The following is a 24,859-nucleotide window of genomic DNA, read 5'->3' as shown; positions in this document are numbered from 1 at the left end:
CTCATAAGCGTATTATTCACAACTGCAGTGCAAGAATTCATGATGAATGACTATCATTACAATCGTAAAGATATCAAAGACAAAAACATTGGAAAATTAATGTAAATATTAATCAATATATTTAAATGTATTTTGATCTATTTACTTTGTACATCCATTCTCGTTTTTTCTTTGGAGGGTTTTTTTCTTTTTCTTTAATATTGTTACATTATGGAAACCGAAAACTATTTTCTCATACTTTCATTTTTGCACAATTAAAAAAAAAATACTAGCAACTGGGACCTCATAATCAAAACGCGATGTTTTCAACATTATTGATTGTGACGTCACTGTGGAATACATCGATGCTTGTTATTTTTCAAATGCTGAACACTGTATGTAACAAGGTAAATACCCACAGAAATTGTAAATTGTAAATATATGAAATGTTTAAGGAACGATAACTCTGGGTATATTTTAGAGGGTTATCTACTCCTTGCATTTCAATAGCCCGAACGCGTCGCTTTACGCCTACTGAAAAATGTTAAGTATCGAGTGATCAACCGTGTAGAGTTAATCAAAGTCTGTTTACAGATTGTGTGGCACAGAATGACAATGTTTTTATCAACTCAACAATATTTGATCTTATGGATAGTCATGTCATATGGTAAGTATGATTTATGTTAGATTAAGGTAAACAACATAGATAGGCTACTGTTTACATATGAAAAGGACTAAAGTTAGATGTGGTATGAAATTGATATTCATGAAATATTAAAGGCAACTGAAGTAAGTATTATTGTACACATATGATTCTACTATCGTTGATTTTAAAGTAAACAAAAAATTCTGAAGTCTACCTAGGCTCATTTAGTAACAAGAACAGCTGAAGAATAGTCCACTCACTAATTTTACCTTAACTCTTGGAAATAAATATGAAAGTAGGTCTAACTGTATTTATGCTCTTCAGTCTTGTTTTTTGGAAACAGACATCTGATATTTGGAATTAGCAACTTGCATACATTCTTCTTTAGGGGGACAATTCTCTTGGTGATACTGAAAACGAAACAGAATGTTTACTATTCTACAAGCTTTCATCATTGTTTTGATTGACAAGTATATTTGTTGTATTTTTTTTTCTTGAAGCGATCAACATGGGATGGTTTTACATTTACAATGACTGTTTTATCGTGTATACCAAAATAGATTGTAAATATCTATTTGTACAGAGGGTTCCTTTAAATCCACTAAAGTCAGTCAGAATATTTTGAATGACAATAATTGCCAGTTAAAGCTATGTAATATAAAATGTTAATGGCACAATTCAGATGATCATAGAGATTTTCTTGTAGAACTGCACGTACAAGATCATCAATTTTGAAAACAGAAGGCATGCTTAAGATTTACTCAAATTGAATGTGTATAATATATATATAGATAATAGTTACTTTTCGCAATGATCGGTAAAAGTATAGGTAAAAAATAAAAATGAAACACGAAGACGTTTAGTAATTGGAATTAGTAATTGGTAAACGTCTTCGTGTTTCATTTTTATTTTTTACCTATATATATATATATATATATATATATAAATTGTATTATGTCAGATTTTATAGTACTTAGGTTAAAAGATTTCCAAGGCTAGTAAAATCTCTCCTTTCTCTAAGATGTGAGATGCAGTGTACCTGTATACATATGATTGAACATATTTCTTCTGCATTGTAGGGTCCACAGCTTCTCTAGACAGATGTCCAAGGAACTTCAATAACATCAGAGAATACAAAACGGCACACAGAGAGATGTGCTATACTTTTATCAACACAGAGAAGACATGGGTGGATGCCAGGAAGCACTGCTGGAGCTGGGGTGGAGATCTCATTACAATCAAAGACCAGAATAAAATGAACTTTGTCATCCACACCCTAAACGTCGTCCTCCGATGGGGAAATAATGGAGTGTGGATAGGAGCTCATGCCAGAAATGGCAGAGGATGGGAATGGGCTACAGGTAATGTAGATTTGTTTAGAAAATTCTACTGTAAATACGTTTTTATACAGTGTAGGCAAAAAGTGAACTGATTGAATTTTATCCAGGTGTTTGCTAAATGAATTTAAAGTAAAATACCTGGTATGTTAACATTCTTTTATTAAAACTGTGGACTCTCATAATACATTACGTATGAATAATGTTAACTGACACTGTCATGTGAATGTGTATTTAGATTTTACCTTGTCATGAGATTCAAAATGTTTTACAAACACAGATAATTGTTGTCAGTTTTGTTGACAGGTTGAACATACAGTACACATGCCATTTACTATGGTTTAAATACATGTACATTTCAATATAAGCATGGTGCTTTTCAGTTACCAATTCCATTCACAGTAAAATCATGTAGCAGTCTTCATGAAAAACTTTGTGAAGCACAGGCCCTTTGGGCCTCCCAGTATAATAATTTTGCAAGCCCGAACAATATTTTAATGGCCCAAAATATTTTTTCTAATTTGACCTCTTGTCATTTGCAAGGTGTTGCATGCTGATTCTACACTATAGATACATGTATGTTCTACTGTAGGAAAATACACAACTGACATTAAAAGGATTAAATATCTTATTTTATTTTTCAACATATTAATCTCGCAGATGACATCAGCAGCTGATGTTCTACTTTGTTTTGTAAACACCACGTACAAAACATTTTGTTTTCTCCAGAATTAAACCTTAGCAAAGGCCCACCCTCGGTCCAATGGGACATGGATTTTCATTCTCTTTTCTCCTTGTATGACCAGTTTTTTTTATTTGGATCTGATGGTTGTGAAATCTTGCGAAATACGCTTGTGAGGTTTTGCATTTCACAGACGAGCCTCCTCCCTACACTGGAAGTTAATGTAAATATATAGCATGTGCATGTATTTTTTATACATACACATACTATATACTTACATTAACCTCCAGTGCCCGTGCCTCCCTATACATCAGAAAAGGCAGCATTGTTGATTGTTTTTCGATGCAAAAGTCTGAGTCAATTTCACGCTTTATTTGTAATATATACAACACATACAATAAAACATTTACAGGCCCGCCGGACTCCGGGGTTAAATATTTTTAGAAGCCCCATCCCGATTTTACTGGCCTCGGGCATCGGGCCACCGGTTAACGTCAAAGACTGAATATAGTATTGATGCATTAATGTATGGGACAAAAATAGTGATTGTACTACAGTACATTTATATTCCCTGTTAGATTGTAGAAACGTGAAGCTTAATTTTGCTGAATTTATAAAAAGAAAAATATGATGTACACACCCAAAATTATATTGCATATACATGTGTATATCAAAGAAAGCATATTTTTTAGTTTTCCCATTTGCAGTTTCATCAAAATGCTGTGTAAAAATACAAATTTATGTGGCAGTTACAGCATTATACATTTGCTGCTTGTCTGGATTTAATTTTACTATTGTTTGTTCTCATCGTTTACAGTTTTTGAACGCGCTTGCAATTTGTAATACCTATAATTAAAAATTTACATCTTAAGCAACTGTTACATTGCAGTGGTGAACACAGCAATTTCTGTCACGCCATGGTCGACTGTAGAGACGAGAGAACAATAAAAGTTTGATGTTTTGTGCCAGCATCACTGCATCTGTAACACTTATCTCAAGCAGGCAATACCTGCACTTCAGTGTTTCAGGTGTATACCATGTTACTAGCAATGTGTCCTATTTCAACCGATTGTGATTATTTGCAATAGTTTATACTTTTTTGAATGCAACTTGAAATTAAAATAACTTTGAAAGTACTGTACTGTATTCTGAAAACAGCGATGAGTTCCCAGTAAAACACCTATGTACACAATGAAAGAGGAAGAAATACAATCTGCATGATGAAACTCTTTATCAGAATACATGTATATAAAGGTCAACTAAATTCATGCTGAATTATCTTTTGTGAGTCGAGAAATTTTCTTTTAAGAAAGTGGAAGTTGTATATATTATATGCTTGGGATTCTTCATATACAGTATAGGCATCAATTTGCCATGTCTGTCTGGGTGGGTAGAGTGACTTCTAAACAAACAAGAAAACGATCACATCAATGTTCAACTTTCTGAAAATATTCATCACATTGAATTTCTACAGGGTTCACTGGTTCAAGGTCTGATCTCCAAGGTCATGGTAGATAGATATTTAATTTTGAACATTATTACACATTCAGGAGAGAGACTGACATGGGGATACTGGGCCCCTGGACAGCCCAGCAAGACTGGGGGCATCATTTCTATTGAGGACTGTGCCCAGATGAGGCGAAAAGATGGATGGAGGTGGCATGATTATCACTGCGATTCGTCACTATTCTTCAGCTACAAATTCATCTGCGAATTCCGTAAGTAAATGACTGGCATATTTTACTATTTTTGTTGTGTGTGGTTTGTGTTTGGCACACTTTTCAACTCTCAGTTTTAGCTTTGGCACTAACAGTAATATAATAATAATTAATAGGTTGCACATTGCTAATAGCTAGCTTCATCATATTCCACATGTAAAATTGTCATGGTAAAATCATTCTTATTAATAAATAGATTGTTATAAATATGTTTTCAAGTTGCTTTGTAGTATGCTGAATTTAGGGACAAACAGTATCTTAAAACTTTTACCATCAAATTTGGTTTGATGAACCAAATTCCACTTGTAAATGATGTGTATTAGTATTGACAATTCAGTGTTTTAAACACTACAATTTAGTTCCTTTGCTTTGGGATTGACAGTTCCTGTTCATGCATACATATATTAATATTTTGTGACTTGATGCACATGTTTGTAAGTTCACCATCTGTCTTTAGGTTTGGTTGTGCCTAGACTCCATTAAATTAACTGTATTTTATACTCTTGACTTCCTACTGACCTCTCTAATGTTTATTTGTCTCAACAGTCAGTGGTGTTTTGAGTTAGAATTCAGGAATTAACAAATGTATTTATCAAAAACAACATCTGTATAATTTCATAGAGTGGGCAGTGGATTTGCTGAAACCTGTATGTGGCTTTATTAGATGTAAATTAGGATTCTAGGAATCATTTGTTAATAATGAGAGGATGGTTGAGTACAGTTGGTGTCGGCCCCCCTATTGTACCTTCTGAAGAGGTTTCAGTTTACACTTCATGAGTAAACACGAGTGTTGAAGGGTCATTTTTAGGGTTTTTATTGAAGTTACTGATGTCACTGTTGGTTTTAGAAGAATGAGCTGCTATTACTTTTAGTAGTAATGTTACCCAGTGGCTATTTCATGACTTTGCTGTAGACTTCCAGGGTAAAACTTTATGGACGATGAGGTTGTGTCCCTGCAAGCTACTCAGTTTCATTATATAGGACTGTTTCTTAGATGGAAATTCACATTATACAGGAATTTTGTAGGGAAGCAAAATTTTACAGGGAAAACATGTATTGAAAAGGGTTAGTCAGGGTTTAAATTCACCCCTTTTACCATAGTGTACTGTTCATAATCACATACATGATAACCAATGTGAAACATATAAAACAGCGCCTACACAGTGTAAGATAGCGTCACTATGTGCTGGCAGCCTCATGGAAGCCAATTAGCTCATTCTACCAAAGTTTCACAATTGCCTGACCTCATCAATGTTTTTCTCCTGTTCTCAGTGCTGTCGATAACTCATCTATATGGAAGTATTGATTGGAAACATCAAACAGCTATTAGTGATTCACATACAAAACTCACTGTGGAATTCTCCTAGCCTGCTGTCATGATTGTGTAATAATCATTTCATACAGCTATTCAAGACAGTAATAGGGTTCAGTAAAATGTCAAATGTTTTGTTGGGATTCCTTGTTTACTGGCAAGGAATTGAGCAATTAAATTGTGGTAAATAAAGCAGAATAGACTTTGAACGAAATATACTGTTTTCCTGGGAGTATTTTGATGTGACTGATTTAACAGTAATAGTTGAAAAGAATTTTCTATGTAAAATGTAGAAATTGAATTTTTGAAATTTTTAAGTATAGTGATATTATGACACATTCCAAATGAGAACACTAGTACATTCTGACATGAACTAGCCAGCAGTGAGCAGAGTACTCAAGTCAAGTATCTGTGCATAAACGTTTTTAGAGATTATAAGCTGTGCATTCCTTGTTGATACTACATTAAGTGTCCCTTGTGAAAGTTGTTGAGTATGCAAGGTTTTTAGGAAGAAAACAAAGAACCTCAGAACGTTGTCAGTAGGTCAAAATGCTTTGAGATAAAAGTAAACGGACAAACTTGTTCAGAAAAACTCTCATCACTGCTTATAAATATTTTGTGTCATCAGTCTTTAAAAAAAAGTCTATCTGCCTAATGCACCACTTCCATTGACAAAGTAACATGGGCATCAGAAGCAAAAGAAGAAGGGGGGGGGGGGGGGGGGCAAGTGAGGAAAATAAAGCAGTAGGTGTGGGTGCCACCAAATAATGCAAAAGGTATGGGTGCCACCATCAGGGGGTACTACCAGGGTGGACAAAGCCCCCAGAAGTCCTTGGATTTTAGCAAATATTGTATGGAAGGTTTTTGCTGGTTAAAATATATAATGATATTGCAAAAAAATTCAGGGAATACTTTATAACGTTATGGGGGTGCATTGGGCAAAGCCCTTGGGAGCTCCTGGGTTTGGATATATTTCAACTATCATTTACCTGACTGAGGGAAATATCCAAAAATGTGTGCTCTAAAGGGGTCCAAGGTTATTTTGCAAATATTGCATAATGTTTCATTTGTCTGGCTAAAATAATGTTGCTGTCATTTTTTGGTGATTCATTTTGGGATTAATTTTGAAAATTGGGTAACCTAGTGCCTGGATGAAACTATGTGTTTAAATTTGTACTTTAATGTGATAGTTACCTAACTTCCAAGTCAAGAGGAGGGATAGTTATCTAACTTCCAAGTCAAGAGGAGGGATCTATTGTTTAATGATAATATCTGAGTGATTTAGCTTCCTGTATCATTTATTTACATTGCACTGTGGTGCTCAAAGTACAATAGTACTAGTATCTAGCAAGTTCAGAACCTTTGTTGTTGATATGAGTGATATTAATTTAGGTTGTGTGAAATGAGAACAAGATCGTGATCAAGTTATATTAAGACAATCAAAATTTACACATTTTGAGTGATACGATTGGATCTGAAGCACTCTTTGGTGCAATCATGATTTAGTGATCAAACTTTTTATATTTTAATTCAACCATACATGTATATTAACACTCTTGCTTCACTGCATAAATGAAAGGTGAAGATATGAGTAAGCTTACATGCCTATCTGTCTACAATTTATTTTGTTCAGAATTACATGCAGTATTTCTTTTCAATCAACATGATAATATAATTTGTGTGCATGTGTTCTTGGTCTTTGTGAAGCTAGGTGCAGTGTTAAAGAACAATGGGAATTACGTGTAGGTTCTGAAGGCGCTCTCTGAGCTCTGTGTGCGCAATTTGAATTTGGTTACATTCGGAGGTCCAGTGTAAGACGAAAATGTCAACTTTGACCTTTCTTTCCAGAGTATATATGTTGTTCAAGGGCATATCATTGGAGGCTGATGTGTTATTTTATATCGCTTTGTATATACAAGGCCAATGCTGCTTCTGCACATTCAATTATTAACTTGCTAAAAAAAAAACTCTCTCTGACTTTGCACTGTCCCACTTAATGGATGCCTTTCACTGCAATATGTAGAAAATTCTGAAGATAATGTCATGTGATTATCATTAACAACCTGAACATTTCCCAACTCCGTTCACAAATTACATGTGTTACTAACACTTTCACAGTCAAAGTTACCCCTTATTAATGTTAATTGATTCTGAATACATATAGTGTACATTCATTCAATGTTGGAGAAGATCATGTATTTTTAAATACATTGTAATACTGCTTGTCCTTTGTAAATCGAAAAAGGAATAAAATAATAGTAACTTTAACTTTTTGACAAATGTTAGGTAAGCTGCCTCCAACTACCACGACTAGTACTACAAGTACTACTACTACTACTACTACTACTACCACTACAACACTACCTAGTACAACCACAACTAGTACTAGCACATTTAGTCCTACGACTGAACTTATCCTGTCCAAAACAATCCAGACCAAATCTAACTGGACCTCTGAATCAGTGGATCTAGTGATTGAGCCAGAGCATACATTGTTTAAGTTTCAGAAGAATGGCATTGTTGCAGGTAACCATATCATAAGTTTTGTGGGTATAATCACTGTATCAAAATCATTGTCATGGTGGTTTATTCAAAACTGTTTAGTATAGACATGGACAGTATATATTCAATGTAGTGCGGTGTAGCATATGAATGCAAGTTTAGATGATGAGGCTCGATCATAGCATTTTGTTGCATTATAATTTGTGTATATATATTCCTGCTTTTATTTAGCATGTAAGAATGGCAATTTAGAAGGTTTCATATTTTTGCAATATTTAGCTTTAATCTGAACTGATTGGCAAGCTGAGGTTTTGTCATATGTGGCTATCATTTCACTGATGCTGACCTTTCTTATCTAATATCATTTCATTAAGTTATATCACCTCTGCACACATACACACACAGATACTCTCATCAAAAGTCTTTCTTGTGAATTTATTCTTTGCTTTCAAACAGTTTGATATTTTGATATTCATTTTAGGCATTATTACATTTTAAATCTTTCCCCATAGAATATTACTGACAAGCAAACGGAATCACATCCAGAAACTCAGAATTCTGTCTTTGAATGAATGATTATCAATTTACTATTGTGCTATGTAATGTTACACCAGGGATCTATATACTAAGTATATAGGTCCCTGGTTACACAAACCATGGTCCTCATTTCAAAGACCTAGTTGTGCAGTATCAATAAAGTTCAATTGACAAAGATAGTACATTTTAAAATTGCTGTTATACTGTTTAAAGTAGTACATTATCTGCTACTTTTTGATAGCTAAAGTGGATATCTGCTCAAATCTGGATAAGCAGAGTTATTTTCTGTCAGCTTTTATCAACTACAGACAGCTAGTTGTTCATACTTCATAGAAGTCTGGAAACTACTGGAAATGATGTACATGTAGAATCAAATCCAGTGTATGTCCCAGGCATTCAATTTATTGAAATCACTTTACATTGAATATTATATTATCTTTGTTTTTAAATTAAAAACAATTAAGATTAAATTCATTACATGTTTAAGAATTTAAGTAAGTAAATAGGAGGATTTATCTTTCCCAAAGTAACCTTGAAAAGAATTTCTCAAGATTGAATTACATGTTATGCTCATAACAAAACTCCCACACAGTTTAAGGAGGGGCTGCAAGCAATTAGGTGGATGCTGATAACCCCCGTGATAAGACCCTCCCACAGCCTGTTTAATGTGTATCAGGTTCACTGGCATATGGTGTCAAGGGTGTTGTATTGCATGAGGAAACTGTATGCAGAGTATGGGCCTGTGATAAATTAAGACAATATGACTCAGTGGAGACATTTTTTTGCATGCATGCACTTTGAAATCTGGAGACTTTAAATTGGCTTGAAAAATCATGAAGTATTATATGTTACTGCAAGATAACCACATAGAAATTGTATGTTGCCTTGTGTGATATGCATGTTTATTTAATATGCATGGGGCAGTTTAATTTTTTATGGGCCCTATTTTTAATTGTATTTTTTCAATGTTAGAAACCAGACAAAAACTTTTGTCAGTATGATAAAGTATTTAAAATGGTAATTTCTGGCAAATTCAACAAATTACTAATGGGTATTAATGAAATATTGTTCTGTTCAATAATCAATAGTGATTTTCTAATGCTTAATTATCATTAATGAAGGATTAATATTTATGTGTGCACAAGAAAAGTATTATTAGTAACATCACAAATTGTGATGAAGAAAAGGGATTTGTTCACAATATGTAGTCTTATCAAGAATTATTTTATGTTACATGTAATTAAGGTTCTGACATTTTTTCCCCTAAAATTATATTTTCATCTCTTTTTCCGGTATTTGAAAAGTTCTTGTGTGATTTCCAAAATTTTTAAATGTATAATCAGTAGAAAACAACTTCACACTTTAAAAAAAAATAAAAAATCGAATTATGTAATTTCAGGTCTGATTTCAATATTATAACATTGTCATCCTAAACTAAAAAATGTGATGATTTTTTCTCTCAGTTACTTAATGCACAGGTAATTTTAAACAGGAATTCAGTTTGTACAGGTATTTTTTTGTAAACTTTAATCAAGGGCTGGTAACAGTACAAATGTATATTGCAGTGTATATAGCTCATTAAATAAACCATTTGAAATTTTTATCATATGCATATTCAGGATAAATGTATCCAAAATGAATAGATAAATACATGTACATGTAATTTTAATTAATGATAATTAAGAATTTTATAATTTGAAAATAATTGATAATAATCAATTTCAATAAAAAAAATTAATGATTTTGCCTGTTAATCTAGTAGGGGAATGCCCGCATTGTTTCAATATCAGGGTGACTTATCATGTTGATTAATGGTACATGTAATGCTACCCATTAAGTACACATGCAATAAAAGGCTGTGAAGACGCCTGCCAAAATTTAAAGAGGGATATCAAGAAAGGCAATGTCACCAGAGATGTGGACCTAAAGTGTGGACTCCATTCTCCTGTAAACTAGTATATAGTTCACAATCTTGGTGACAGTAAATTTGGCTTATTAGTCGCTTTTCCCCCAGAATAGAGATATTCTCTGTTATATGTCGTGATGAATTGGTAGTTTGTCTGTAAATTTTTATGGATTTGAACCGCAGAACTGCCCACCCTTGTACAACTTAGATATGTCTCAAATCGAACGATATTCTTCTTTTATCTCAACCAAGCACCATGTTGACCTACAATGACAGACTGATGTGTGAATTCCGAATGACCATGCGGGAACGAATGGTTTTAGATAAGAACGCTTTGGGTTGGGAAGGGAACACTGAACCGTTTGAATGGAACGGTTCTTATCAGGAATGAAATGATTCTTATCAGGAACAGAACGGTTCTTATCAGGAACGGAACAGTTCTTATCAGGAACGGAACAGTTATCAGGAACGGAACGGTTCAAATGGTAAAGTAGAACGCTTTAGGGTCTGTATCACCAAAGCACCTGCCCTTGGCATTGGCGCTCAAGAAATCAGTTTGTTATCTGCTGAACTGTAACAGACAGAGAGACAGACAGGACAGAGATAATCACACTATTGACTCAAACTTTCTTTAGAGAATGCAGATGTAACTACAAAAACCAGAAATGGTGACATTCATAATTGAACCGTGATACATAAGTTATAGTCTAATGTGGATTCAACTCAAAAGTTCAAATAAAACAGGAAAAAGCACACAATCATGTGTCTTTCTGTTCATTAGATCGTGTATAAGGCTGTTCACCCTTAATAGTATCGTCAATATTAGATGCACTTGGCCAAAAGTTAAGGACCACCACCTAACTTTCAAATGAACATACTTCAATTTTATGAATTCATGTAGTATGATAAAAAAAAAAATCAGACATGTATACAATTGAATTCTCTTACAGTTTTAATGAATGACTAGTTATCTGAAAATATCATATAAAATTTCAAATGATGAAAAAAATGGAAACAAGTTCAAACCTTAATTTATTCACAAAACCTATATAAACTAAACGTGCCAATTTGGTTTTTGTTATAAGGTGCATCATTTCTATTCATTTGGTGGTCAAAAGTCAATTTATATTGAGTACGTGGAAATGGTTGATTCTTCAAAATTCGGAAAATTAGAATTTAAAAAAATATCAATCTCATAAATCAATATGGACAGTGTGTGTGTGTGTAAGTGCTTGCGTGTGTGACTGATTTGTGTAGGGTGTTTGAAGCATATTACAGCATTAGATAATAACGCACTGCATGTCTGAAATGTTGTAGCTATTTCAGGTACATGACATTTATCAGTATGTAGCCCATATTTCATTTTGTATCGTTTGGCACATGAGATGCATAACTATACATGTACTTGAATCCATTGATTTAAGAATATGTGTGTATTTTGAATACATGACATGTTTAGAAAATTAGATAGTATATACCAGGTATCTATATAGCCAAATGTCTTAAGATTATAGAGCAAACATTAAAATTATATGATTTATACAGATTACACTGATTATGAAAATATCTGGTTAAATGACATTTTATACGAATGGTAGTTGGCCTCATTGAAAAGTCCCTGGAAATGTTTAGATAGGACAAGATTACAGTCATCTAGAGTCAGACTCAAGTGGACAGAGCGTATAGAATGTACTTGAACTATCAGTCAATACCTTTATTGTTGAAACTTATTACAAACATTAAATGCTGAAGAAGTGATCTGATCACACTGAATAAACTCCCAACACATTGTCAAGCCAGGCTGAGAGTCAGAAATAGATCATTTCTTATTCATTGATTTAAAATCATCAAATGCAAGCCCAAAATGATCAAGTGCATGCATTCAAATTGCAGAAATAAATTGCACTCTGAAAGATTTTGATCATAGAAAGCATTGGATGCATTTAATTGATAATTACCTGTACTTGCTTAATTATTGTATGAGGATATTGAATATTTTGATAAATGAAATACACTGCACATGTATAACTTTACATTCACAGTTTAATGTATCTACAATAACTCTTGATATTACAGATAAGTTGAACCAGGGAGAGGGCTCTGTCAGTTCTGTAGTAGGTGGAGGATCAAGCAGCACAAACAATGACACAGGTGAGATATGAGACGGTCATCTATGATACGAGTAAGATATGAGACGGTCAGCTATGATATGAGTAAGACATGAGACGGTCAGCTATGATACGAGTAAGACATGAGACAGACAGCTATGATACGAGTAAGACACGAAACAGACAGCTATGATATGAGTAAGACATGAAACAGACAGCTATGATATGAGTAAGACTCGAAACAGACAGCTATGATACAAGTAAGATATGAGACAGACAGCTATGATATGAGTAAGACACAAAACAGACAGCTATGATATGAGTAAGACACAAAACAGACAGCTATGATATGAGTAAGACATGAGACAGACAGCTATGATACGAGTAAGACACGAAACAGACAGCTATGATATGAGTAAGACTCGAAACAGACAGCTATGATACAAGTAAGATATGAGACAGACAGCTATAACATGGATAAGATACAGGGTGGTCAACTACAACACAGGTAAGATACTCGATGGTCAGCATTGATTAAAGTAAAGAACAAGGTATGATTGTATACATAAAAAGGCCCAAAAATTTTCTCTCTTTAAAATGTGTCTGGAATTAATCTTAATCAGCGTTTTAAGAAAGTAAAATATATGCCAGGTATACTGTGTCAACGAATTCAGAATGATATTCCTAAATGGATAGAATTATGACATGAATAAGACATTTCCCGCCTTTTTCTCGAAATAAGCCTGAAAACTGTCAAATGTCATACAGATTATTGCTCAGGAAAAGATGTGCGCATATGTCGAGCAAGATGAAAATGATATATATTGTGTATTATTTTTAAGATGAAAAACATGATTGAATATGAATTTGCTCGACACATGCGCTGTATGTTTTCTGAAAGGAAAGCACCTGAATTTGTGGATATTTTCATTGAGAATGGCATTTTTGCAATTTTATGCCAACTTCAAGCTCTTACATGTATCAAATGACACAAATCATTTTGCTGATCAAACTGAGTGAATTTTGGGTTTGCTAATCTATTCCTATTTGAATGCCAGGGTTTGAGCTCAAAGTGAAATCATCAATATTTTGGGCCAGATGACTTTAGAAACTGTACCTAGATCTTTAGTAGTTTGTGAATGTGAGCATTTCAGAATGGTTTTGTGCACAGAAAATGTTAGGTTGTGTTAAGAGATTTCTACTTTATTGAAAAGAAAACCCACTTAATTCATGTTTAAACCGAAGCAAAATGTTATACATGTATTTTATGAGTGTTATTGAAATTTTGCAAATTTCAGGTATTTTGGCTGGGATCATTGTTGGAGGAGCTATTCTCATTTTAATTATTGCTGTTGGAACTCTGCTCCTCCGAAGGTAATTAAACTTGACATTAGAAAACAAAATCCAGTTTAAGTTGAAGTCTTACTTGGGTTAAGTGATTTTATGGTTTTAACCATTTAAACCATTGATGTTCATATACAAAGGGGAATAACTCTCAATAATTCTTGTAGGAGGAGGCAGAAGAAATTTGAAGAGCCTTCAGTACAGTTCCAAAACTTGTCTTACTCAAGAGTTTCCCAGAATGGACAAGATGGCAATGTATATATGGATACCAATGAGATGAATCGACTGTATGAAGAGGTGAACAAACAGGTGAACCATGGTGTGAACTGCTTCAGTAGGACAGTGTTAGATATTTCTGTCCCAAGACCTGCTGATACTGAAGATAACGAGCAGGGTGCCCTCTGTGGAGGGGTCACAGATGAAAGTGATCTTAAAAAACTAAATAATGTCACGCATGTGGCTCTTCCATCTGATACGAAAAATCCACCTGAAGTATCGGACAATCATTACGTGGACATGAACTCTGGGAACAAAGCTAAAGAAACCAATCGTCTGATGGAGGCTAGTCGAGTAGTGGATCCAAGCAAACCATCAAACTTGGGTGGGGACAGAGAACCTATGCCACTCCCAGTGTATGCCAACAGTACCGAGAATCTTCACGAGGGAACACCCGAGCTGTCAAGACAATCAGCAGACTCCACTTACGTCAACAGCCAGGAGGGGTTCATTGTGGATGAGGAGGGCTACATGACTCCAAGAACCACCCCTCAAAGGGACAGTTACCATGACACCGAGTTAATGGGAGTAGATAAAGACCAGGACCCCCTGTACGCTGAAATTCATTAAATTCATGGAAAGTGTTATCAAATTTTAGAATGTGTTAAAAAGTGGTCTTAATCTCCAATACATGTATGTCACAAATTAGAGCTTCTTAATACATGTAACAGGGGAAATTATTGCATGTACTTATAGACGTCATATTGTGTTGATGTAAACTTTTACACAATTTTGTCGCTCTATTTCAAGAAATCCTCTGAGTCCATAGTGTTGTACCTTGAATTAAAGATTCTGAGTAAAATTGTAATATGTCTACCCTGAAGGGCATTGGGGTAGTTTGTTATGTAAGAAAGTTCATAGTGTTTAGAAATACTGTTGTTAGTATTATATCACATTGTTGCATATGTGGAAAAAACGAGAGAAAATTTTCACCAGTATACAGTGGATACAAATCTCATTTGTATACATGAACTTGATGATATATGATAGCTACAATTCTGCAGCTCATGATGCAGTAGAACAGTAGGTATTGTAATGCCACAAAAATACTTTGTATAAACTAAAGATCTACATGTCTTGTATGTCAAAGTATTATTCTAATTGCTTTTGTATATAGGCATTATACATGCATTCATATTCATGTATGTTTGTGCAAACATCAGATTTTATTACGCAGAATTCTTTTTCCATTTAATGTTTAGAGAATTTGGACCATAGATGCTTTCTATTTCAAATATTTTACAGAGCTTGACATATAGTGCAATGTTGTAGATATATGTGCTAGATATAAACATTTAAAATGGATATTTTATACCTTGTAGACCAAAAGTAGATACTATTTATTGTGCTCTCTCTTGTGCTATTTGTTTTTCAGTTTAGATATATAGCATATTTTCTCATTTCAATGATTTTTAGGGGGAAAATCTACATAATTGTCTAAAATTCCTTTTAACAGCTGTTTGCAAAGTTTTCTATTTTAAAATGTATGATTATATGATTTAATTACTTTGTTCTTCATGCAATTTACATGTAGAATAAAAAATACATTTGATCTTTGCTGAATAAAAGCCCTTTAGAATTATATTTTGAGATTACTTGAGACCAAACATCAAAACTTGACAATTTGGCATGAGCTCTCAAGTACTTTGTAGTTTACAAATTAAATTGTGACTACTTCCTTAGGTCATTATTGAATTGCTAAATTATTGAAGTGTAAAACACAAGACAGCCAAAGAAAAGTTGAAAAGACAAAAAAATAAAATGCTCTTCTACATGTATTTTGCAAAATTGTGTTCAACACAGTTTAAGCATGCTGTGAGTGGCTTGTTTTGCTTTTTTGTGTGTTGTGTGCGTTTTATTATTTTTTTTTTTTAGTTTGAATGTTGAACATTATGTGTCTTTGTTCAGTTTTGGATAAAACTTACAAGAAAGTTATGTATATTGCGTGTTATTGAAGATTCGTTTTCTTATCAACAGTTTCATGACGTCATTCTGTCAGACCATAATTTAGTGAATAAGTACAAAGCAGGTTGTCCCTATCACATTCCTAAGTTTTTGAGATTTTGTTGCTCACTTTTCAATTGATATCGACCATGTTTTTAAAGCTTCATTATTGAATGTGATATTTTCTTACATCACCAATGTATGTTGTATATGATTTTGAAAAGAACATTCATCTGGTATGCCAAACTGTAAAGGTGGTAAAATGTATTTAAAATTATATATAAGATTGTGTGAAATAACATTTTACCGAATCTAGTCATTAATAATATATACATGTATATATATGTGTGTGTGGTGTTTTTTTTTTTTTTTACCTGTTTTTAAATGATTTTATAATTTGTACAAGATAGAAAATAAAAATTCTTGCATAATTATATGTGATATGGTTTTTTTTTAATTATTGTTTTTTTGTATGGATGGATACAAATTTGTAAATTCTGTATGACTTGACCAACAAATTAAAACCGATTTTTATTCCCTGTTTTTAATGTCTTGGCTTTCTGTCCTCTTGGCTTAAGAAATTTAAAGAGAATAAACTTCATTCACTTACGAAATAAATTTCACTTTTGAAAATTTGAGGTTATGAAATGAAATGCATCACGGTGGCATTCTTCATGAAGCACATTAAGTGTCTCAAAAAAGTATGCCGGTGTGAGCATTGTAGTTCATACTCTCGTGTATTCAGTTCAGAAATGAAATTTATTTTCTATACATTCTACTTTCATTTCTGTCGGAATTCTCGGTAAAGCTACTAAATTTATCAAAATTTATTTGCGCATTCTTCACAACTGCAGCACATTCATAAGTAAATGGATCATTACAATTTGTGAAGATATCAAACGCAAAGACCTTGCAAATGTAAATATAAAATATGTGAATGACCCGGATTCAACATATGAAATGGTGGATCCAAGGGGTGCGAAAGTCGTGTATGGTGGATATCGTAATGGATTCGGATTTTCTCCAATGTAACATATTTGATCATTTCCAAAGTAGGAATACAAACACGCACTGAAGTTCGTCAATAGTAGATTGATTCGTCAGTGTCCCCATGTACATGTAGGATTGGGCCAGTAGGGATCCAATGAAATTCAGTCCTTACATTTTGTTTTTAAAATTAAACACATTGTAACAGTGGTCGTGCTTTGTATTAGAAATCGTTTGAAAGTTAAGACAATACACAAAATGATTCATAGTGGGTAAAGTTTCGCTTGATTAGTTTAATTGTTTGGAGTGGTTTTAGAACTGAAGTGACAATGCCATTCAAGACACTAATTCAGCTTGCCTGTATGAACAAGCATTGTGGATGTGCTTCAGACATTTTCATGGATTGTGTGCATGCCACAGCAGCATAATCAGCATCAAAAGTAATTTAGAGGAATTTTTGATTTATGAAGGCGTGCTAGTATGGCTAGCGGAATAACTAGAAATGTTCCCAAAACTCACGGATATTTGGAGGATTTAGACAGGTAACTAGTCATTAAGAATGTTGGATTGTATGTGAAACGTGAAATAAATGAGCAGTTTCTTTACGTGTTATTTTACAGAAAAGACGAGAGCAAGCTGGAGATAAATGAGGGGTTCCGAGAGGAACTAAAGAAAGCATCAGAGGATGAGTTTGAAGAGGAAACGGTATACCCGTATGTTTTTGTTTCCACGAAATATAGTTATTGCTTGTGTGGTAATCTGAATTTTAAAAAATATATAAAATGCAGATTTACTGTAATTAGCGGATTGTGACAGAGTTGTGTTGGGGATGTATATAGGTACATTTGTACATGAAACTGCTTCGTTTTCAAGGCAAGGTGTTCATTGGTTCGCAATCTAGATAAGAAGGTTGAGAAGGAAAGCTCATTTTTGGTCTAAAAACTAAACCATACTATTTGCAGTTATGAGTATTGTATTTGTCGTTGGCAATAAATGCTGATTTGCTTTTCTTGCTGCAGTACGGCATTGACTTGAAGGGGGAAAATCTTTAGCTAATCTAAAGGGAAACAGAGAGAGACAGAGAGAGAGAGAGAGAAGAGAGTCAATACATTGTATCAAACATGAGTATCGGTATACAGTTTAGATACGAAAGACGTTAAGGAAGTATATATGCTACACCAGAGAAATTTGATGTAGATGAAAAGTGGAGGATACATGTATGTACAACAATATTTTGAAGTTGAATTTTTCAAATTTACTTTATTTTGTCAAAAAATACAGTTTTAATAGAAGATAATCTGAATTTTTTTTTAAAAACCCTGCTGGTCTCGAACCTGCAACCTACAGTTCAATAGTCGGTATGCTAACTAGCTTACTGAGCTACTCGGCTAGGTATTTAAATTGAAAAGGAAAAGTCAAATATTGCTGATATTGATTTTTTCATCCATGTTTTTAAAGGAAGTCAGCCATTATGACGATGTAGAGTAACTCCTTAATTAACCTGAACATCCTTGCTCTTTTCCTGTCTCCCTAACGCAGTGGTTCAGTCATTACGTGATGTTACGTCATGTACAGTTTACTAGGGGGTGTTCTGGAATCGCCCATGTGAAGTTCCCCTCTTTGTTCTTATCGATACTTTTTCATACTGATCAATTTTATTTTCTCTGATATTCAACAATAAAATGTGTTTAATGAAAGTTACATAATGTACTAAAATGCATGTTTGTATCAATTATTTGGAGTAATGAAAAAAAAAACAACAACAGCAAAGCAGCAGTCACACCTCACCGGATATCCGATTATCTAACGCTAACGGACGTCCAACAGATAACAAAATTGTCAATCCGTTCCTTTGCGTTTCTTGTCCGTTTCTCTTCCTGTCAATTCAATGCGTTCCTTGACCGGCGAAGTCCGGTCTATCTGGCAGAAGGTTTTGAGTATGTTCAAAACTTGAAACGGACACCACCGGACTCTAGAGTCCGCTTAATGTACGGTAGTTTTGCGTTGTTATGCGTTTTAATCGGAATTAATGCGTTTCTTTTCCTCTTCTTGTCCTGTTAGCGTCTGTTAATGTCCGTTGGACATGAGTCATGGCCGGACTAGTATTACCGGATATACAGCAGGTTAACCGAAGATGTAATGGACACCAGCCACATGTTTATGGACATGAAACTGGCGTGTAACGGTTGTCAAACGGACTTTCACGGGACCGGTACAAGTTCGTTCGTCTAAATCTGAAAGAACGTTATATCAGTTTCTCATACGTCCTACGTTCGTTTAACCGGTACATGTACTTGTCCATTATTCAGACGGTAATGTCCGTTGATAGAGCCTTCGGGAATCTCTCCAGATTCAGACAGGGTTTCTACCTGTGAATCTTGAGCGGTCTGCTCTTCCCCAGCATTGTCAATGACAGAGGGAGGATATGGGGTCTGTAGCCTTTCCCCATGCCCCGCCTTTACCCTTCCCAACATCTGCGTACCTTCCTTTTGGAAGCATCATGAAAATATGTCAGCGAGGGTGATAAGTCTGAAAAGATATATCCACTTTTGATTTATATCTGTTTTGTCAGTCACGTGACCGGCCGTTCGTCTAATGTTGAAAGAACGTTATATCAGTTTTTTATGCGTCCCTCGTTCGTTTAACCCGGTACTTGTCCGTCGTTCAGACGGTAATGTCTGTTAATCGACAGTTAATTTCCCGGTACATGTTCAGTAATCGTGCGGTTATTCTGTGTTTTATACGCTTCATACACCGACCGCAGGAGCCCCGAGCAGCGGCGGGAACGACTTCCATCAACGGATACCAACGGACAGCATTATGTCACAATTATTTTTATCCGTGCAACGCCTGTTTACGCTATCCGGTAAGGTTTGACTGCTTCCAAATGTGATTTATTAAGGTTACTCCTTCTAATATTGTTATATTGAAAATCGTGGTAAATATCCTTTAATCATCAAAAGTATATTGCAATGCTTAAGAACATGAACTTTAAATGAATATGTCATCAATTTGTAACGAGACTTGCGATATGAACTAAAGAGTAAATTCGGGTTCTGTTGATCATCTGAACTGAACCTTGTAAAACCTTTAAGAAAGCTTTGTAAGCTACATTTGTTTCTTTGTACGTATTATGTTAGCTACGGAAAGAAGAATTGTTCGGTATTCTGAGGGAGGATTTGATAGGCCCTTCAAACGCGCTTGTTCCGTCTTTAATGAGCTTTTACTAAGGGAATTGTACTTTGTACGTCAATTATAAACAATTTACTTCCTATTGATTGCCAACGGTAGATGCAATTTGTCTAAGACGGGAGAATTCCAAATTACCATATGTACAAGAAGAGTTTTTATTTTGAATCCGATTTGACATTGATTTTTCGTATGGGAATTTTCCTCTTTGCGCAGCCTCTTTTTGGAACAGTTTTTATTTGAACTAAAAATGTATGATTCTTAAAAATTTAACTGCTCTTAACTCACTTGTCTTGGTTCTGTAGACGAGTAATTTATGATAAACGCGTATCGTGATTAAACATTGGATTGATGGTAGGTTTTACTAGTAGTTTTAAATAGTAGTTTACAGAATTAAGTTTTGAACCTGATTACCCAATGCATCAATCTCCGTTGTTCAATCTACAGGGAAGGAAACGTAGACGATGCCTACGCCAAGTGTCAAGACTGGGATTCCGTCTTAGAGGATATGGAGATTAACGGCGATCAAGGTCATTTGCCGGAGGACTATTTCACCCCAGAGACGACTGAGAATCCTGATGACGTCATCAGTGTCAAAGGAATTGAAGATCATCCTAAAAAAAGAATCAGTGTTAAGGACGTAGATGGCAATTTGAATTTAGATACTGACAAAGCAGTGGGAAAACCAGAATCTTCTGGATCATCTATTGTAGTGTGAGTAGGAAGCAATTTTTAAAAAGTATCAAAGGATTGCTGTTTATGCTAATAAATGAATATTAAGTATACAAAAAATGCGTAGTAAATAAAAGAAATATTTACCTACGAATGAATACAAAGTTGCATTCTATATGATTTGTCTTTCGATAATTGTTGTAGAGATGTGTTCGTTACAAAAATCCTTTGCGACGATATCAGTTTGACGCTGCCGTCAAGTCTAGCTGCGAAACTTCAGCCATTTCAAGCGATTCCATGGACGACAGCGCGACGATCATCACTGAACAAAATAGGCCTTGATTTTGCCGACAAGTTTGAATCTGATATCTACTCTATCGTACCCACTGACGTCTTGTTGAAACTTCAAGATGTTGGCATGGAAGACGAGGAAACATCCACCTTCAAGGATTATGACGTTTTTAACATTCACGACTCATATGCAGATGACATTACATTCAAATTTACTTTGAAACGCAATATGAAAGATTCGTTGTATAATCTCTGTGCAAAAATAAAGACAACGGAAAAATGGATTTCAATCGATGTACAATACAATGAGGTAAGATAATTCTTCTTTGAGAGGCAATCTCTTTTCATTTGTTTTTTATTAATACTTACAATATATCATTTATTAAAAGGAACTATTTTATGTTTTAGGCTGGTTACGTCACCTTCAGCTGCTGCAATGTTTGCTCTTTGTGTATTGTTGCTGCACCAAGGATTGAGAGATGCACTCTGACTCCAGAAGGCTATAGATTTGTACCAGAGGATGACACCAGTCTCTACATCGACTTTCCAGCAGGAACGGTAGATAAGGATGAAGAAATCAAAGTCCAGGCAAGTTTGAAAATGATTTTAAATCCATTTATTCATCTTGAATACATCACTAAAGACAACTCAACGTTTTACCAGAATAATACCCTATAATATATTTTTACATTAAATGTTAATAGTTGGTACCAGTGGCAAAGGAAGACATGCGGACTCGTTTGGAGACGTACCCTGATATATACGACATTCTAGCAATGTCCAAATGTATTTTTGTTGACCATACTGTTAACAAATTCAAGAAAACGATGGAAGTCCAGTTCACTATGGACAACATCCTCTTGGTCGATCCCGAAGACCCTCTTTACGAACTTGCCTTCTTCTACTGGGAGAATGGTAACGCCAAAAGAGTATCCGGAAAGAACATCACAAGACAAAATGAAAATTATATAGTGGAAGTTGATCACTTTAGCGGGTAATTTTTTTAACAAGCATTTTACATAGATAAAATAACAAATATGGGGAGTTTTTCTTTCTTCTTGTTGTTGTACGTCTCATTTACACTCTTACAGAGACGTTACCAGCTTTAGGTGCAGACAAAAGTGGGAAGTTACAAAAATGTTTCAGCTGAATACATTTATGTTTTATTGTGTAAATACACAAAAGGATAAAAATGTTTTAGAAATTCGCATTGGTTTAAATAAAATGTATTTACTTTTGATTCTTTTCTTTTTAACAAAAGTGTGTCTTGTGCTATTGTCCGGAGAAATGCCAAAATGTCACCTCTAGAACCTTACCTTGTCTACGGAATGCTGCATACCTGCACAATACTGATTTTCATTAAGAGAAGAAAGGAGGATATGATATCGCTTTGGTGCGAATGTACAAAACGTGAAATGGCAAGAGCTGTTGCGAAGAAAAGGATTGAGGACCACGAACTGGAAGAAATTGACTGCAGTCATTCGAAAGACATTTTCGTAAGAGAAGGCCAACGAATTCGCATCGATGTGAGCGGATCTATCCAGTTTGTGCGTGAAATTCCAAAATCGTTTTACTTATTGACATTCATACCCGTGGCGGAAGATAATCATATCTATTTCCCTCTTCAAAAGAACGTCCGGATGGGTTCGGTCCCCTATGGCGTCATCAATTTCTCGGCTGACAATCAAAGGAAGCAACTTCTTCACAGTGTTCACTTCGATCCATGGGTTAGAAGCGCAGCAGCTCTGAAGAAGTATCACACAGACATTGCTATTTATAATAGACCAAACACATCCAAGACCGATCCCGGGCCATACAAGACACCCAGGAGCCCGAAGAAAGGATGTGTTCAGTTTGATAATATAACGAACACAGCCGCTCAGTGCATTAGAGGTACTGAAGTCATAAACATCAATTTTGCTATAATATAGCTTTGCTTCAATGCAACTGCTTTAAATAAAACTTACAATGTTTAACTTGTAATTTTTACCGTTGGAAATACACATATTGACTTTTCTGTTGCAGATTGGTTTGACAACGAGAAGAACTTACTTGCAATCGCTAATCAAATACCAGTGAAGAAATTACTCCAATTTGGAATCTATCTCTGCATTCGATCAGAAGACATTCACCGGCTCAAAAAAGATTACAACGAAAACGACGAGGAGCTGCAATTTTTCTTTATGAAGTTCTGGGCAAGGAGAGTGAAATCCTATTTAAAGCCGGAAGCCAGGCTGGAGCAGCTGACCAAAGCAATGAGCAACATTGGTCTCCGGAGAGAAGCAGAGATCGTCAAGAAAATCTTCAAATCCAAAGAAGACCTGACAGACGAACATTTTATAATATCCATATAAGGGGATGAGAAGGAGGAGCGAGAAAGAGAGAAAGAGGGGGAGCGTGACGAAAACCACGAAAATTAACTGTAACAGTTCGAATGTTTGTTGACTTCCTTATCTTGTTTACGTCCTATTCGAGATTTGTTTTTCTCTCTCAGTCATATAGAGATGTCACAAGCTTAATAGGAAGTGCCACACAGCTTGACCTATTATGACGCTTAAAGGTTGTAGGAATGAAGGTTCATCATCATTCCAATTCATAACGTAGCACAGGGTTTTCAAGATAAAATCTAAACTACCTATGCTTTTCAGTTCTAACGTTGGGTGCTTTGCCATTGAACATTTGCTACCCATAGTTTTGTCGCGACCGCCGTGGATCGAACCCGGGGCACTCCATTTGTGACACCAGTGCTCTAATCATTACTGAGTAATCCTTATGCATTCAAACTGAAATAATTTAGAAAATGAATGCATGTTGAGTGGAGCGCATTTGACGTCATGTTTACAAAAAAACAATATACTTGCGTAAACATTTATGAAAGATAGACTCATGAATAATTTTCAATGGAATGAAAATGATATCGTTAATTTCGCTCATTATTTGTGTGTCGCCACCGGATGACATCATCTGAGATAGGTATCAAAGCATGTGTATCACACTGAACTATTTTAGGTTTCTATTGTACATTAATGATATTCGCCATTGTAAATTGGACCGTTTTCTCAATGATATGACATTGCATGTAAGGAACGAAATTAAAATAAAATATTTCTACAGTTTGATATTTGTCGAAGTAAGACTTGATGTTTACAAATCAAATGATTTTAAACTCTTGAAGAAGAAAATGCATACTCATCAAAGAACATCTTGAGATCTTCAACATTCTGGTCATTTTCTACAAAATGGGGGTATACTGGAATCAGCTTGTCCGGCTGTCCGTCCGTCCGTCTGTAGACGCAATGGTTTCCGGGATTAAAGTGTTATCCTTTCCACTAACAGTCACCATATCATACATATGGACTACCCCTGGGACGAAGCTGTTCCCTATGGATTTTGAGGTCAAAGGTCAAGCGCACTGGACATCGAAGTAGC

The 24,859-nt window shown here is 34.8% G+C and overlaps 2 protein-coding genes across 5 annotated transcripts; both read left to right on the top strand.

Moving 5' to 3' along the window:
- The first annotated feature begins 461 nt into the window (after positions 1 to 461).
- Positions 462 to 16,725, top strand: LOC125670701 (myosin-G heavy chain-like). 2 transcript variants are annotated; one of them, XM_048906042.2, is made up of 7 exons: positions 462 to 646; positions 1,705 to 1,986; positions 4,195 to 4,362; positions 7,961 to 8,200; positions 12,696 to 12,770; positions 14,026 to 14,101; positions 14,239 to 16,725. In XM_048906042.2, the coding sequence occupies exons 1-7, from the start codon at positions 589 to 591 to the stop codon at positions 14,915 to 14,917; spliced, it is 1,578 nt and encodes a 525-aa protein (XP_048761999.2). In that variant the 5' UTR covers positions 462 to 588; the 3' UTR covers positions 14,918 to 16,725. The 2 variants fall into 2 exon arrangements, with proteins under 2 accessions (XP_048761999.2, XP_048762000.1); XM_048906043.2 differs by lacking the exon at positions 7,961 to 8,200.
- Positions 16,726 to 16,833: 108 nt separating this feature from the next.
- On the top strand, positions 16,834 to 24,546 carry LOC125670681 (uncharacterized). Of its 3 annotated transcripts, none has more exons than XM_048906010.2 (8): positions 16,834 to 17,820; positions 17,899 to 17,983; positions 20,915 to 21,181; positions 21,344 to 21,740; positions 21,839 to 22,018; positions 22,135 to 22,424; positions 22,692 to 23,323; positions 23,456 to 24,546. In XM_048906010.2, exons 2-8 carry the CDS (start codon positions 17,964 to 17,966, stop codon positions 23,782 to 23,784), a joined length of 2,115 nt encoding a protein of 704 aa, XP_048761967.1. In that variant the 5' UTR covers positions 16,834 to 17,820; positions 17,899 to 17,963; the 3' UTR covers positions 23,785 to 24,546. The 3 variants fall into 3 exon arrangements, with proteins under 3 accessions (XP_048761967.1, XP_048761965.1, XP_048761966.1); XM_048906008.2 differs by having other exon boundaries at positions 17,899 to 17,991; XM_048906009.2 differs by lacking the exon at positions 17,899 to 17,983.
- The last annotated feature ends 313 nt before the right edge of the window (positions 24,547 to 24,859 follow it).

The sequence above is a fragment of the Ostrea edulis genome, chromosome 4 (genome assembly GCF_947568905.1).
Source record: "Ostrea edulis chromosome 4, xbOstEdul1.1, whole genome shotgun sequence".
NCBI lineage: Eukaryota > Metazoa > Mollusca > Bivalvia > Ostreida > Ostreidae > Ostrea > Ostrea edulis.
Note: the sequence above shows the minus strand (reverse complement) of the source record. Positions and strands in the feature narration are given on the sequence as shown.